The sequence below is a fragment of the Epinephelus moara genome, chromosome 20 (assembly GCF_006386435.1).
Source record: "Epinephelus moara isolate mb chromosome 20, YSFRI_EMoa_1.0, whole genome shotgun sequence".
In the NCBI taxonomy this organism is placed as follows: domain Eukaryota; kingdom Metazoa; phylum Chordata; class Actinopteri; order Perciformes; family Serranidae; genus Epinephelus; species Epinephelus moara.
The window spans coordinates 37,885,078-37,902,182 of NC_065525.1; the positions used below are offsets into that span (position 1 = coordinate 37,885,078).

The following is a 17,105-nucleotide window of genomic DNA, read 5'->3' on the forward strand; positions in this document are numbered from 1 at the left end:
CTACCATGGAAGGCTGGAGTTGGGGAAGCTTAAAAATGCAAAAGCCTGAAGAACACAGACCTAGCAGCTGAGGCAGAACAAAATGGCTGGCGTACCCAGGTGCTCCCTGTTGAGGTTGGGTGTAGAGGATTTGTAGCCACATCATCAACCAGGCTTCTGTAGAGTATGGGGGTTTGAGGACAGGCCTTCCGACAAGCCATCAAGTGACTATCAGAGGCTGCTGAGCAAACCAGCAGTTGGCTTTGGGATGAAGAGGAAGGACTCCAACTGGTCTGCAAGATGTCCAACGTGAGGGGTAAAAGCGGAGGTGGGCACACCTGGGACACCAAGTGTTGGCGTCTATCCCTCTGGACGTGTCGTGGGCCAACCAGCCAATGAAGGAGGGAGTGATTACCGCAGTTTCACTCAAGACACAAGATACCAGGGAAGTGGCGATTACTGTTAGGGATTGTAACAACAAGTCCTATAAGCTCAACATCCACCTGCCCACCCTATAGGTATTTTGTTGTGCTTTATACTGAGCAGTTGCCGGTGGTGTGGCTGAGAAAGCCACGAAAGGTTCCTTTGTGCGTCGGTATCTTATGTTGACGTCCACTGACATAGTGCTGGTATTTGGTGACTTCAGTCAACAGCTGCTGCCGCCCAGTGCATATCACACCGCTGCTAAAGGTGCCTTTGTGCATTGATATCTAATGTCCAGATCGCTGACAAAGCAGTGGTATTTGATGAATTCGTAATGAGGACGGGCTGTTTATACTGTACATGTAAACACACAACGATCAGAATCACAATCCAATGTTCTGCTGGGAAACCTTTGGATCTGGCGTTCACGTTGATGCCACCTGACACTCCACCCACCCAAACACCATTAAAGACCAATAGCCCCATCCCCCATGGTTACAGCCCTCCCCATACCACCGAAACATCCCAACTGGAAACTCTGAAGTTGAAGTTGTATTTAAAAAAACTCACTCTGACTTGTCTTTCTCTTCGTTCCTGTCCAAAGTCATCAGCCTCGTCCTGGTTAACATGGTGACTCCACTGTGCTGTTGCCGTGGTGACAGAGGTGGGCGTGTCTGCAGCAGCGGGGAATGTGGGGGAACGATTTTAACGCAAACTCTGTTTCCCCTGGCAACAGCCTGACGAAGGCTGTGATTGGTCGGAGATGAGGTGGCGGAGCAGCAGAGGGGTGGGGCTTCAATGAGGAGGTTCTTTCTGTTCATGTCTGTCACTGTGGGGGAAGGAGGACTGAGGGGAGAGGGGGTCCTGGTCTTTAAGATCCCTGAAGACAAACAAACACGGTGGACATCAGTTACATTCAGAGAAGGAGCGTCCTGATTGGTCATCAGCTCGCATAATCCTCACCTCGTCGTCTCATTGGCTGCTGGTTACTATCAGGTGAGCTGGGCAGGTCTCTGTTGTTCAGCTGGTCGGTGCTGACTCTGGTCTCCACACGGAGGTTCACCTCCGCACCTTCACCTCCCCCTTCACCTCCTCCACCTCCTTCACTTCGCCGCTCACTGTCAGTGACTGTGGGAGGATCCACCAGCCAGTAAGGCTGCACGTGATTGGACAGAGTTTGACCTGTGACAGGAGAGGAGGAGGAGTTACACTTGTTGTAATGAACTGACATCATGAATATCATCAAACGCCTTGCAACACCATAAAAAAGAAACTTTTGTTTGGAAATAAACATAAAACATTGTTGATTGTTGATTTTAGGAAGTTTCTTCGGACTGAAACCTGATCAATCTGATCAATAAAAACTGTTATTGACAGATTACAGTTTCCGTCACCCTCTGTTTTATGAACTGATTTCCTGTGTCTGTATGTTACCCTGCACTATGGTGTTTTTCTTCTCCTCCTCTCGTTGCTGGTTGCTCCGCAGATGTTTCAATCGTTCGTCCTCGCTGTCAGACGAATGAAAGGAAGCGTCGGAGCTGCTGTCTGAGCTGCTGTCAGAGTCTGAAATCACAGAAACACTTGGATAAGGATCAGACCTGGATCACACTGCATCTCATTAAACTGACAAGTCACATCTCAGTGATCTGGTATCAACCCTAGTGCCCTGTTTTGGTGATTGCTGTTTTCATTTGAACTCTCTGATGCCCCCTGCTGTGTTGTTTGTGAAATTACAAGATGGTTTAATGTGACATTTCAGATTTCTCTGAATTTTTATGTCTGTCTAAGTCACTGTTGTCATGTCAAGGACCCTAAACTGACACACATTATGTCACTGACCCCCATTTGATAAGCTTTCTCTGCGGTGAGCTCCTTATCTTAAACCCAGTTCAGACCAAAGATTCACAACAAGATGAAATTATTTTAGAACGTTACAGAGAAAAGTTGCAGCGGTGTGAAGTGGCCGGTCTGACCTTGACTCAAGCCGGCTGATGGTGTCACCTGCAACTCAGCTGGTCAAATCGCTGGCAGCTAGTTTTAGAACGTAAAGCACGTCACCTGTTTCAACAGCCAATCAGCTTGTAGTGAAGTCCACTGGTCAGTGCTGGTTATTTACATTATAGTGGTGTAGTGATTATGAATACAGTCCATCTGATGCTGTTTTTGTTTCTGTTTTTCTTTCTATAAGAGTTAAAAAGTGTACGAACCTTTTCTTCTGAACTGTTTTCGGGTTAAGGTGGCAGAGTTGTTGTTACCATGGAAACACTTTCTGGTGGAGCTGGAAGAGGAGGGGCACTTCAGTCCTGAGTCGTTCCTGCAGAACAGAATACAATGGTGACATCACATGGTCACATGCCGAAGTGACCGATAGTGACTGAAGACCGGCTCCATGGGTAGGTTTTCATACCTAGGTGTGAAAACCTGGAGCATTGTAGGACTTCCTTCCGGTGTTAATTTCAATGACGAAAACTATGACTAAAGTTTTTTTGTCAACCTTTTTTCCATGATGAAAACGAGACGATGACGAGCTAAAAATAGATCTTGATCATAAAAACTAAGATGAAATCTATTGCTGTGTCTCAAATCACATACTTCCATTAGTACACTTCCATGTAGTATACTATGTGCACTATGTACTTATTGGCATAGTGCGCAAATTTCAACAGGGTGGTGTTGTCTCAACCAAAACGCAGCTGTTGTGCACTTACCGGAAATGACAAATTAGCTAGTTAGTAAACTAGTATTAGCATTCGCGTTATTGTTCGCGATACGAAATCATTACAGCCTGCTAAATGAACCCAATAAACATACTGCTGGCTTATACCCGACAACAGTATAGTGGTGTTTAATGCAAAAAAACACATGTATTATTCGAAAAATTGTCAAAAAGTTGCCACGTTTTTCGAATAGTGTTTTTGCTTGTGCTGCCCATCCCTAGCCAAGATGGCGACCATTGAGGGCAAGAAGTGTCCATTGTTCCACACTCAACTTCTTGACCGTTTTGAGTGCATCATCCGGATACTCATAGTGCACTGCATTTTTCCATACTTCTCAGTGTGAACGCACTTATGCACTCAAAATATTAAGTGTAAGTACAGAAGTACGTGATTTGAGACACGGCATATGTTTCATTTTCGCTGATGAGACGAGATGTGATGAAATGTAAATGTAAATATTCTGCACCAGGATGTTTCACTAGCCAGAAAATACACTCACACCGGAGCAGCGTCAATTGTTGGTGCGAGTTGTGAGCTGTCATTCAGCAGTAAATAGGCAGTCGTGTGTCTGACTGTGGATGTTGGAGCTGCTGAATGGATTTGTGGAGTTTGTTAGTTGCAGCGGTGGCTGTTGGCAGCTCCTCCTGTTTGCCATTGAAATCGTTCAAATTGTTTTCAACTGTGATATTAACCAAAAAAAAAAAAGTTTCTTGCCAGGTGAGGATCAGCTCACCTGCTGCTATTCAGAGACGCCGTCGACTCTCCGATGGCGGTTCGATACAGACCTTCATCTCCAGAGAATGACTGCTTCCTGTTCAGAGAGCGCTGGAGAGAGAAAAGTGAACAGACTGAGTTAGTTAGTTAGTTAGTTACACTCAGGTGAGCTGCTCAGGTGACGTCTGTTAACAGATTGATAGTAACTTAGTGTGGCTTTGCAGTTTCTTTGCATCTCTGTGTTGTTATTTTGAATCTCTTCCTGATCAGTACGTGTCAATTTGAGTGACATTTTAAAGGTGGCCAGGGATGGAGGTGGGGGGCTCCTGACACGCCACTACCCGCTAGGCCCGTTCAGTAATCCACCCATCTATAGGTGTCAGTAACTACTATTGTTGTTGTGTTTACTGTGATGACACGACGTACAGTAAGGACGGCGGTGTGTTGGCTCCTGAGCTCTCTGCTTCTCTTCCTCCTGATGAAAATCTCCTTCAGGTTCGTCCTCAGCTCTCTGTTGAACACACAGTAGAAGAAGAAGAAGCAGACGCCCTGCGACACACAGAGGAGGGTGGAGAGGTTAATATCATGAAATAGTGAGAGACAGACAAGAAAGACGGGAAGCGCTGAATAACCTGGTCGCTAAACACCAGTCAATTTAATAATATTAACAATAAGACAAATACCTGCAGGCAGCTGAAGATGGAGAACAGGTAGTTGAAGGCAATGACATCACTGTTGACTGCCATCACACCTGACAGCCAGGAGGCGCTGAGGAGCAACAGCAACAAGATGGCTGACCTCAGAGAGGAGCTGAAGGAGGAGAGGAAGAGAGAAGAGGAAACAAAGAGAGGAAGAGATGATGAGAGGAAACAAGGAGAAGAGGAGATGAGGAATCACTCATCAGCGATCTGCTGTAAAGCCAACAGATTCAAATCTAAAAAATCGAACTGACCTGAGTTCAGCCGTCTCAGAGCTCGTCTGTCTCTGTCCTCTGGACTCTTTAACTGCCAGGACAAACATCACCATGGTAACCTGAAGGAGACAGAGACAACCAATTAAAAACCATGATGAGAACAGCACCATGAAAATAACAACAAAATAAACCTTCAGAATGTGATACTGTGAGACGTAAAGAGACGGACAGACCATGAGGACAGCAGTGAAGGGTCCAACAACACTCCACATTACAGAGTCCTGGAGAGACAGCCAGCAGAACCCGGAGCTCCCAAAACCATCAGGATCAAGAGACACAGAGACACCTGCAGGACAAGCAGGAGGACACAAATCAACCACGGAATACACTCCACCTGCTGTCCTCACATCTGCTGTCCTCCCACCTTGTGTCCTTCACTGTCCTGTTTTCTAACAGTCCAGTGTGGACATTGTGTGAGGCTGCATGTTGGCTGTTTTCTGGACGTGTAAGTCGTCTTCTCACCTGTGATGACAGCGGGGACACCCCAGCCAATAGCATAGTAGAAGGTCATGTGACGGTGGTTGATGTTGCGGATCTCGGTCATCATGCGGTAGACGTGCAGCTCCTCCACCAACATCCAGCAGAACGAACACATGCAGCAGTAATGCAGAAAAATGGCTGCCAGCGTACAGGCAGACTGGTTCTGTGTTCGCTCTATGGCGAGCAGGAAGATGAGCTGCGACAGGAAGACGGAGGTCACCTGGTTCAGGTGGATTCTATTTAAGTTGGAGCGCAGGTTTGTGAGGATGAAGAGGAGGACGAAGGTGACGAGGAGGAAGAGCAGCGAGGAGGAGAGGGAAGTGAAGGTGGCGAGTTTCAGAGGAAGAGCGACCACACGCTGATGACACAAACAGATAAAACTTTATTTAGACTTTTTCCAGGTTTCAGGGTGGACAAAAACTGTCTGTCTCAGGTGGGTCCTACCTCTCTCCTGGACATCACCACGGCAACGCTCAACGCATCAACACAGCCACAGGTGATGTGAGTTTGATTCCTGCTGATCAGATCACAACCTGTGGAAGACCAGCCGCCTGACCCGTTCACCCTGAAACATCAGACTGTTAGCCTAGCTTAGCACAAACACTGGAAGCAAGGGGAAAATGTTAGCTTAGCTTAGCACAAACACTGGAAGCAGGAGGAAACTGTCAGCCTAGCTTAGCGCAAACACTGAAAGCAGGGGTAAACTGTTAGCCTAGCTTCGCCCAAACACTGGAAACAGGGGGTAAATGTTAGCAATTTTATTTAGCACACACACTGGAAGCAAGGGAAACTATTAGCCTAGCTTAGCGCAAACACTGGAAGCAGGAGGAAACTGTCAGCCTAGCTTAGCGCAAACACTGAAAGCAGGGTAAACTGTTAGCCTAGCTTCACTCAAACACTGGAAACAGGGGGGAAATGTTAGCAATTTTATTTAGCACACACACACTGGAAGCAGGGGAAACTATTAGCCTAGCCTAGCGCAAACACTGAAAGCAGGGGGAAACTGTTAGCCTAGCTTAGCAAAGACACTGGAAACAAGGGGAAAATCTTAGCCTAGCTTAGCAAGGACACTGGAAGCAAGGGGAAAATCTTAGCCTAGTTTAGCACAAACACTGGGAGCAGGGGGAAACTGTTAGCCTAACTAAGCACACACACTGTAAGCAGGGGAAACTGTTAGCCTAGCTTCGCTCAAACACTGGAAACAGGGGGGAAATGTTAGCAATCTTATTTAGCACACACACTGGAAGCAGGTGGAAACTATTAGCTTAGCTTAGCACACACACTGAAAGCAGGGGAAACTATTAGCCTAGCTTAGCACAAACACTGGACACACGGGGACAGTGTTAGCCTAGCTTTGCACAAAACACTGGAAGCAGGGGGAAAGTTTAAGTCTAGCTTAGCGCACATACAGGAAGCAGGGCGACAGTGTTAGCCTACCTTGGTGCAAAGACTGGAAGCAGAGGGAAACTGCTAGCCTAGCTTAGCACAAACACTGGAAGCAGGGCAACAATGTTAGTTGAGCTTAGCACAAACAATGGAAGCAGGGGGAACTGTTAGCCTAGCTTAGCACACTTATTGGAAGCAGGGGGAAACTGTTAGCCTAGCTTAGCATAGCTCACCCTGCTGAGTGAGTCCAGACGACACACCGTGGGCTCACCAGCCCCTCTGTCTGTAGTAGGCGGAGCTGCAGGATGACGGGGCGGTCCAGAGGTCGGAGCCAGGATACACCTTCATTGGACATCACTGTAGTGACAACAGGAGTGTTGATGACGGATCGACTTGGCGCTCTGAACACACACAAATAATAAAACATCTTTGTGTCAACAGACATGTAGTTGTTTGTTGTCGCCATTGTGGTGGTTTTTATTGTTGTTTTATCATGCTGTCTTTGTTGTTGTGGTCGTCAGTGTTGTTGCCATAGTGATAGTGTTGTACCTTTGGCCCTGGTGGTCGTAGCTCTGTGGCAGCAGGTCTCCCAGAGTTCTGTAGACGATCACCACAGTGACCAGCGGCGAGCTTGGTGCCTCAGCCTGACGCTTCTTTTTAAAAGAAGACTCAGAGGGAGGCGACACAGTCTGATTGACACCACCACTGACATGACCAATGACATCACCAGGCTGCTCAGCCGGTGTCTCTGTAGAAACTACAGATCAGAAGGAAAGATTTACATTTGACTGAATGAAACTAAATGTTTTATTTTCCCCAGTGACTCTGTTTCTGATACCTGGAGCAGCTTTAACATCAGCCGGTGAAGTGAAATGTGGGAAATGGACAGCAGCCTGGAGGTCAATAGGAAGTTCTCTCTGCACGTCAGAGAGGCGGGGCTTCATTGTGCTGCTGTCCAGGAAGTCCACAGAGAAAACTGAGGACAGAAACAGAGAACAGTTTACTGAATAAGTACGTTCATTGAAGTCATAACAAGTCTGCTTGAACCCACCTGCCTGCAGCTTTATTTATATTAATCATCATTTATATTTTTGGAGATCCTGTAAGTTGAATATAAAGATCTTGTGTTTCTGATGTAGATAACATAAACTGTTGAGCTTTGCCGTCAGACTCACTGATGTTGGGAGTGAGGATGATGAAGGGCTTCAGGTAGGTCTTCCTCATGTTCATGGCGAGGGTTTGGGCGTAAAGCTCGAAGCTTCTCAGCAGACGCAAAGCACCGCCCTCTGACCTTTGAACCTGATGCTGCAGCTCGCCACTCCGCTCCAACAGGATGCTACTGGTCTGTACGATATTCTACACACCGGGTGTTCAACAGGAATCAGACGGATCAGAATATGTTCAATACAAACTGTTTCTGAACAGATAGAATCAAACAGAAGATAGAATCTAGACGTCCAGTTGAACGATGACATTTGACAGAGTGGAAACTGGAGGAAATAACTTAAATAACTAATTGAATTATTGATTGATTGACTGATTGATTGTACTAATTAAAACTTAAATGAAATATTAGAAATAAAAGTGTAACCTGGTGGAAGTATCGGTCCTGCGTGGCGGCCAGCTTGAAGCCGTGTTGTTGGCTCTCGTGCTGCAGCACCACACTCAGCAGATTAAACGCCGTCTGTAGGTCACGGTCATAAGGAGCTTCCATCTGATTGGTCGCCTCCTGCAGCATCGCAGCAAGCCTGCGTGACCTGTCACCGCCCAACTCTGTCTCGTTTCTCTGAAGCTCCTCCTCCTGCGAGGTCAAAGGTCAGAGAGGTGAGTATGAATCCACGATACGCGAATAACAAACAGTCAGTCATTAATGTACCTGGATGTGGAGGTGTCTAAAGCTCAGTGAGGTGCAGTTGGAGAGGAGAGGCTTGAGCCAGCCATGTTGCTCATCACAGTGACGTACAGCTGTACCTGTGGGGGCGTGGCCAGAGAGATGACAGAGCTTCTGATAAGTCAGTTTTACTGTAAACAAACACTTTACATTAATTAACAGTGTATTTTGTGTTAATTCTGACCTGAGGCGCCTCGGGGACATCTCACAGCTGCAGGATGATTAAACTTAGTCCTCGGCCACCAGAGTCCCGATTCAAACACCCTCGGACAGACGTCGTACACAACTGTAAGACGAGACAGGAGGCCAGTGAGGAGCCAAGGAAAGAGTCAGGAGACAAGGTGTCAACGAAGGAAAAGGGATTGAACATGGGGAAGAGGGCAGGAAAGGGGGGAAGGAAGCCACAAAGGAGGCAGGAAAGGAAAAAGTCAGGCAATGATATGGTTAGAAAGCAGAGAGGAGAGAAGGCAGGCAAGGACATAGGAAATGAGGCAGAGTGGACAAGAAGGCAATTATGGAGGACAGACTCAGGCAAAAAGCCAAGAAGGCAGAGAAATAGAGAGTGAAGGGAACAGGTCAGAAGGAAGGCCAAGAAAGACAACAAGGAGGCAGGAAAGACAATAAGAATAGAAAGTGAAGGACAGGGAAGGAGGCAAGGAAGAAGGAAAGACATTTTAGAAATTAGAAAGACAGGAGGCACAGAAAAAAGAAAGGAGACAAAGAAGGAGACATGAAACTGAGTCAGTGACCAGGAAGCTTCTGCATCCCTGCATAAACTGTTCTTATAAAACCACAGTGGATTAAACTGTTGGAACATCAAATCTTCGTTCATACCCACGCAGCCTCTGGGTGTCACCTCAGCGTATGGGTTGTTGCAGGTGTTGCACTGACGTCCGACCACACCTGTCCTGCAAAGACACTGACCAGTCTCAGAGTCACAGGTCCGAGACATAGAGCCCAGCTGGAAACAGTCACAAGGGAGGCAGGAACCTCCGTCTGGACGGAAGTAATTCTCCTGGAAACACAAGTTCACACTGAAAACACAAGTTTACAATTAAAACACAAGTTCAGTCAGTGTGTGTGAGCTATTACCTTACAGCCGCACTCTCCTGTAGTCTTGTTACAGTCTCTGGTGAATCCTTTAGAGACATCACAGTTACAGGGACCACAGACTGGCCCCCCCCACCAGCCCAGAGAACACGGCATGTTTGATCTGAAATCCACACAAAACAATCATCATCAGTGACCAATACTGATATTAATGAAATATCCATCAATCCTTCTGTCAGACTGACAGATGACCATCTCATACAGTCATATGTGTACAGAAACTAACCTACCTGTACTGACAATAGTCTCCATGGTAACCATCTCCACAGTGACAGAGGTATCCACGCAGAGAGCTCGGGTGGTGGACACAGGTGGAGTCGTGCAAACAGGGGTTTAAGAGACAAACATCCACACAGTCCCTCCCAAAGAATCCTGGGAAATAATGGATCATGACACAGACCAATCAATCAATCAGTCAATCAGTCAATCAATCAGTTCACTAATAATCAGGCTGATAACAATCACCTGGCTGGCAGGTGCAGGTGTGATCTCCCCAGATGTCCTTGCAGCGACTATGCGGTGGACAGACGGCGTCTCCACACGAGTTGACTGTGCCACAGCCGTCCTCAACCCCAACCCTCCGACCACCCCGCAAGTCAACGTTAGCCAGCTTCATGGACGTCTCACCTATTCTCACACCCTGAGGAGGCATTGATCAGTGACTGAATGAGTGATTGGATCTGATAATTAGCATGTACCCAGAGTCCAAGGTGGGACACCTGGCATGAATGTTTATACCATAAACAGAAATCTAACGAACTAACAACATGATAATTTAATAATCAGACCGAAGATAAGCCGAAGAACAGGCCCATAGAGCCCATTGGGATTGATAAACGTGTATAAACTTCAGCTTCCTGTACAGAGTATTTACTGTGATGAAACATGGACAGGTGAGTCTTACCTGGATGCAGCCTCTCCATCCATTCACCACCGAGCCATTCTTCTTCATCAGTCCTCCAACAAATAAACTCTTCAGCCTGAGACCCGGCAGCTCGTTACCAATCTCCACCGACAACTGCGGGACAGGAAACAGTTTAAAAAACATCCTGCGATGAAGTCATCAGGAGGTTTTCCACAACAAACCAGCAGGTCTCTGATTTCACAGCAAACAGAACAACTCTGTCTCATGGATGAAAAGTTAAATGTGATGTTCTAACCCTGATTTTAACTCCATAGAGTGCCACAGGGAACCTGTCTGGAGCCACTTTTCATTGCAGTATTTTACTCAAGTGTCTCAGTGTGTGTTGTGTAGAGAATCTGCAGCAGTTTTTGATATACATCTGTAACTGACTACAGGGCTAAGTTTTCGGTCCTTGTACCTGAAACAAGCTGTAGTCCAAAGACACCTCCGCCATGTATTTGATGTCCTTTCCATCTTTGCTGCTCTTCAGCTCCATCAGGACATGATGCCACTCTCCATCGTCAACCCGAGTCTGACGAAAGTCTAGCAGAGCAAAGCGCTTCACACCCACAAACACCTGGAAACTCAGGTGACTGCTGCTGAGCTGGATGAGGACAGGTAGAGGAGTAGAAGAAGAGGACATTCACCTGGTTGAGACACACTTTTTACTTTTTACAGTTTTAAAATTAAAGAAAAAAAAAACAAACAAGGCTAGAAGCTCCAGGTCTAATATTCAATTCAGTTCATCCTCTCACCAGCAGATGAATCCTGGATGATTCTCCAGCATCAGCCTTCAGCAGAGTTCCAGCTCTGTGTCTCGTCCTGAACATCAGACTTAAATACCACGGCACACTGATGGTCACCTGTGGCTCCGCCCACCACACCAACGCCTTGCCGTTAAACTTCAGAGGGGTCGGCATGACTGTGGACATGTTAAAGTTACACTTCAGAGGGGACACGGCTGCGGACATGATAAACTTCAGAGGGGACACGATTGTGGACATGTTAAAGTAACATGACTGTGGACCTGTCTTACCTTGTTCACAGTTCTTTCCTCCGAAGCCGAGGGGACACTGACAGCTGTAAGATGTCCACCTGTTGACACAGACTCCTCCATTCAGACACAACGTCCTGCTGCAGAAATCTTGCTTCACTGCACAGCCTGAGACAGACAGTCAATAAAAGACAGATACAATATTCTTTATTGTCCATTACTCTACATGACATTTATTTCACTGAGGAAACTTACAGGTGCATTCAACCACGTGGATACAACCTCATACATGAAGAGGGAACCTGTCAGTGAACAGTCTCTGGTTCTTTTGCAGAGTTCCTCCATCTTGTACCTGCTTTGGTGCCATTGTTGGCGATGAATCGAGCCATGTCCACCTGCTGTCCATCAATGTTCAGATCTTTGATGCAGCCTTCAAAGTCTCGACTCCTGACGGGAAAATCCTCTGGCAGGTCGGGAACGCCACCAAGCAGCAGAGGACCAGTCAGATCCAACGACCTGCAGGACACAGGGACAATGACAGGCATTAGAGACACATTTCAACATGTTAATACACACACCTAATGTGACAACTGCGTCCTCATATGAGGACATTGCATTTGGGACTGCTGCACCATATACCTCTGCTTGACTTAGATCTGTTGTCGTCGTTTGTGGACACTCTTAGATGACATCTAGTGGTAGTAAGAGCACACTACAATAATCCATGTACAAATAAGATGGCAGCCATTTCTGTCAAGTCAGTCTGCAACAAATGTAACCAATTTTAGTAAATAAAACAAGCTAACATGCTGTTAATTAGGAAGTACTCATTTGCGGACATTGGGACTTTATTACTGTATTATCTCAGCATTTCACACAAGCCAATTAGGTGTGACAGACTTTTCCTATAACCAAAAAGGACATTCCTAGTTTGGAGTACAGAGCAAGGAAAATTCATCCAGAGTAACAAAACAAACAAATCACAAGGCTCAAAGATATGTTGCATGATTTGCCTTTGCACAGCCATGTTCGGGCCAGGACCGAATAGTTCACACCACTGCAACTTTTCTCTGCAACGGTTTAAAACAGTTTAATCTCCTCGCAAATCTTTGGTCTGAACTGGGCTTTAAACTCGAACAAAAATACATACCAAAGAAAAGCTGGGTTCTCAGGAGGTTAAAATATATTTATAAAATAATTAATTAATAATAATTAAGCAAAAACATTTAAATAAATTAACAAATACAAAGCTAAGAATTATTAACTTACATATTCAAATCTATCTTAATATTACTTTGAGGGTCGAGACCTGACACTTAATGTATGTATATGTATAATGTACATGTATTGTCTATGAGCCATTTATTATAAACACCATGAGATGTTATGTTGATCTGTTCAGTCGATATTCACAATATAAAAGATCTGACCTTTGACCCAGAAACTAAAATACAAAAAAAACTGAAAAACAGTGACTGAATGAGGTCAGAGATCATTTACATAACAATACACACACACACACACTGTCTCACTTTTTCAGTCCAGTCTGAGCTCTCTGAGCTGCACATGAATAGTTTGTGATCCGGCTGCCAAAACGAATCGCCACCTCCACGTCACAGTTGTCCACAGCAACCACCGCCACCTTCTCAGCAGACGGGCCGAGACGCCCGACAGCTGGCTGGAGAGAGACAGAGCAGAGGGAGGAGGTGATGGAGCAAAGTTTCATTCAGGAGGGTATAAATGTAATGTGGCTTTCATATTATTACAGCAGAGATCATTAAATACATTCACGTAAACAACAGCTGTTTTCTGTATTTAACACAAACTGTTGATATAAAAGATGTTAAACCAGCAGGGGGCGCTGCAGAGGTGAAACATCCGGTGTTTGATGTTGTCAGACTACATGACAATGTTTTCTCCTCTGGTGTTTGCAGGGTCAGTGTGTGATCTGCCAGGTCAGCAGGTGCTTCCCAGAATTCAGTGGGGTGAGTGATGAGACCTTCACCACATCCCACAGCAGCAGCTCTGTGACGCCTATGATGTTTTCCTACTTCCTGTCAGTGAGGACAAAAATCTCCCCACAGACAGTAAAACTAAAGTCAGGTCGATGAAAAGATAAGGCTTGACCACATGGAATTTACATATTGGTATTTCCTGCCCCAAGTTCCTGGAAAAATACCTGCAGACTAATGAAGATTATAATAACTGAAAGAAACTCTGTCACAGAGAGGAGAGCCAAGGCTGTGTACTGAAACTGTGATTTGATAGGAGCTGCAGCATCTAAACGTTACAACTAAACATTCAACAACAACAGAACTCAGACACTTCTGCAGGAGACACATCGAACAGTTCATCAGCACCCAGAGACACTCTGCTGATTAAAACATTGAGAGTACAATTCTACATCAGAAAATTACTTCATATTCATTCCTTATTATTTGCGTTTCATCACAAGAGAGTGATGAGTTCATAATCAAAGGATATCCTTCAACCTTTCGGTTCAGTGATCCCTCAGAGGACTGATGTGGTTTGGTTCAGTGATCCGAACCGAGTCAGACGCTCCAGTTTGGTAAGGTGATCCCTTAAAGTTGGATTGCTCTGGTTCGGTTCAATGATCCCTCTGAGTCGGACTGCTATGGTACGGACAGAAGCTCCAGATTAGTTTAGTGATCCGGCCAAGTCTGACTGCTTCCATTTGGTTACTGATCCTTCTGAGTTGGGTCACTCTGGATCAGTTCACTGATCCCTCTGAGTTGGATACACCGTTTTGAATCACCAATCTCCCCGAGTCGGACCACTCCAATTTGGTTCAGTGATCCAAACAGAATCAGATGCTCCAGTATGGTATAGTGATCTCTTCGAGTTGGACCACTCCCGTTCAAATCCCTCATCCCTCCGAGTTAGATGTTCCATTTTGAATCACTGATCCCTGCGAGTCTGACCACTCAGGTTCGGTTCACTGATCCCTCCAAGTTGGACCGCCCCATTTTGGTTCACTGATCCCTTCGAGTCGGACCGCTCTGGTTCGGTTCAGTGATTCCTCCAAGTTGGGCCACTCCATTTTGAATCACTGGTCCCTCTGAGTCGGATGCCCCAGTTCAGTATAGTGATCCCTCTGAGTCGGACAACTCAGGTTGGGTTCACTGATGCCTCCAAGTCAGACACTCTGTTTTGGTACAGTGATCCTTCTGAGTCAGACCACTCCAGTTTGGTTCAGTGATCCAGACAGAGTCAGATGCTCCAGTATGGTATAGTGATCTCTTCAAGTCGGACCACTCCCGTTCAAATCCCTCATCCCTTCCAGTTAGATGCTCCATTTTGAATCACTGATCCCTCTGAGTCGGATGCCCCACTTCAGTATAGTGATCCCTCTGAGTCGGACGCTCCGGTTTGGTACAGTGATTCCTCTGAGTCGGACCACTCAGGTTCAGTTTACTGATCCCTTTATGTCAGACAGATGTCAGACAGCTGCAGAGTGAATATGATGGTGGAGGCATCTCTGTGCATTAATACAGAACTTGTAAAGTACTGACCTTGTTGTAGTAGTGCAGGTGAACTGTGTGCCACTCTCCATCACTGACTCCACCCTCCACAAACGTCTCCACAGAGGTCCTGTTTTCTCCTGCAGAGCACACAGAAGTAAACAATAAACAAACTGATATCAGGTGCTTAATAAGTAACGACTGGTGGAGATGAAATGAGCACATTTACCTCATCACTGTATCTCAGTACAGAAGCCGAGGATGCTTTTAATTACATTTTAATGCAATTTTGTTTTATTGTAATGTCGAGATAATGGGCTAATTATTTAGTCATCTTGAGAAAACGAGCCTTGTTATCTCGAGATACCGCAATAATTGCTCTCATTAGCCTCTCATTGTGTGCACAAGAGGACACTGGATGGTGAGGACTGATTCCAGATTAGACATACAGTGCTGTGTGCTGAGGTAGTGACCGAAGTAAAAGATCTTCAGCTCCAGTGAAGGTGATGAAGAAGAGTTTCTACCTGCAGAGAAGGTGAGCTGAATCTGTTCGTTGACGATCTCCAGAGCGATGAAGTCGTGTTTCTGATTGAATCGACCGTTAAACAACAGCAGAGCGTTCCGGTCCCTGCTCACAAACCTGACACAACACACAACACATGTGACACAACATACAACATGTAAAATAACAAAACCAAACAGAATGTGATTATTCAACACAGGAAAATGTCCTGTAAAGTTCAGGAAGAGGAGGATGGAGGGAAGAGAGAGATAAATGGACAGAGAGGTCAGAGGTCAGACAGCACAGAGCCACATCACTTCCTGTTGTCTCTGAGGTGAGTCTGACCTCAGATCAGATCCTCCTGAAACAAACGGATGCAGCTTAGCATGTCTGTCTTTATTAAAGTACAGATACAGAGTGGATTATCTTTCACTGATACAGTAATTATCTGTCTGGGGCCGGGACGCTGAGGCTTTTCCCAGTTCAATCAATCTAAAAATAAAAAATAAAAACGAAATAAAATAAAAACTTATATTCTAACCTGAAATTATTAATGAATCAGTCAATGGACAGAAAATTACTCTGCAGCAGTTTTTATAATCAGTTAAGTTCAAGTCACTTTTTATGCATTTTTATTTGTCCATTATCCTGAAGGACAGGTGGAAGCACAGGTTGTCTCACCTGAAGGACATGTGGAAGTGGAATCTCTGTTTTAGGCCTCTGTAGGTGACAAAGGATCGTCGCGGGAAGCTACGACTTGTCTCTTCGCAGTACATCGTCTGAAAGTCTCCATCGGGACAGCGACACATGAATCCACCCGCCTGCAGGTCAACACACCTGCCTCCATTCTTACACACACCTGAGACACAATGTCCAGACCCAGAGTCCACCTGACACCGCTCACCTGGACAGAGACAGAAGCATAAAGAGACATTTTCCCTCCAAATCATTAAACTTAAAACAGATGTGGTGACATTGACAGCTTATTAAATTACTTTAAACTGAGTGGTGTAGTTGTGGGGACACTGACAGAAGGGTGTAGTTGTGGGGACACTGACAGAAGGGTGTAGTTGTGGGGAAACCAACGGTTTATTAAATAACTGACTGGTGTAGTTGTGGGGACATTGACAGTTTATAAGGTAAGTGACCTGTGTAGTTTTGGCAAAACTGACAGAAAGGTGTAGTTGTGGGGACACTGACAGTTTATAAGGTAACTAGTCTGGGGACACTCCTCTCTAAAGTGTGTTTAACACACTGGCGAAAACGGCCAGCAACAAAGCAACGCCTCTTGCATTTTTGAAAAGGACCCGCCCTCCCGGAAATGTGCGCTCCCCCTTTTCTCGTCCGCAAGGAAACAAACACACACAGAGCTTGAAAATGGATGCAGAGTGATTTAACTCCATTTTATCAAACATGTGCTCATCCGTGAAAAAAACATTTTTTCCAGCGGATGTCTTAGTTACAACATGATTGAGCTAACTGGAGTAGTTTCATGTCGTATCCGACAACGGGAGGCTTTTAACAGATGACGTCCTGATGTTAGCTTTGCT

General features: G+C 45.7%; 1 protein-coding gene across 1 annotated transcript in view; it reads right to left on the reverse strand.

Annotated features, from left to right (window-relative positions):
- Positions 1-17,105, reverse strand: part of LOC126407782 (cadherin EGF LAG seven-pass G-type receptor 1-like) — a 35,468-nt gene that overhangs the window by 2,666 nt on the left and 15,697 nt on the right. The window contains exons 3-33 of the mRNA XM_050072978.1: positions 16,237-16,459; positions 15,578-15,693; positions 15,105-15,193; positions 13,104-13,249; positions 11,924-12,087; positions 11,614-11,739; positions 11,333-11,499; positions 10,996-11,181; positions 10,578-10,691; positions 10,139-10,313; positions 9,904-10,045; positions 9,656-9,776; positions 9,398-9,578; positions 8,748-8,849; positions 8,549-8,643; positions 8,264-8,473; positions 7,848-8,028; positions 7,511-7,648; positions 7,222-7,429; positions 6,906-7,073; positions 5,731-5,851; positions 5,269-5,644; positions 4,980-5,092; positions 4,786-4,865; positions 4,517-4,643; positions 4,260-4,382; positions 3,853-3,944; positions 2,610-2,716; positions 1,837-1,965; positions 1,366-1,584; positions 973-1,282 (exon numbers count right to left, since the gene is read on the reverse strand). Coding sequence (XP_049928935.1) covers positions 973-1,282; positions 1,366-1,584; positions 1,837-1,965; positions 2,610-2,716; positions 3,853-3,944; positions 4,260-4,382; positions 4,517-4,643; positions 4,786-4,865; positions 4,980-5,092; positions 5,269-5,644; positions 5,731-5,851; positions 6,906-7,073; positions 7,222-7,429; positions 7,511-7,648; positions 7,848-8,028; positions 8,264-8,473; positions 8,549-8,643; positions 8,748-8,849; positions 9,398-9,578; positions 9,656-9,776; positions 9,904-10,045; positions 10,139-10,313; positions 10,578-10,691; positions 10,996-11,181; positions 11,333-11,499; positions 11,614-11,739; positions 11,924-12,087; positions 13,104-13,249; positions 15,105-15,193; positions 15,578-15,693; positions 16,237-16,459 — 4,849 coding nt within the window. The remainder of the gene's footprint in view (positions 1-972; positions 1,283-1,365; positions 1,585-1,836; positions 1,966-2,609; positions 2,717-3,852; positions 3,945-4,259; positions 4,383-4,516; positions 4,644-4,785; positions 4,866-4,979; positions 5,093-5,268; positions 5,645-5,730; positions 5,852-6,905; positions 7,074-7,221; positions 7,430-7,510; positions 7,649-7,847; positions 8,029-8,263; positions 8,474-8,548; positions 8,644-8,747; positions 8,850-9,397; positions 9,579-9,655; positions 9,777-9,903; positions 10,046-10,138; positions 10,314-10,577; positions 10,692-10,995; positions 11,182-11,332; positions 11,500-11,613; positions 11,740-11,923; positions 12,088-13,103; positions 13,250-15,104; positions 15,194-15,577; positions 15,694-16,236; positions 16,460-17,105) is intronic.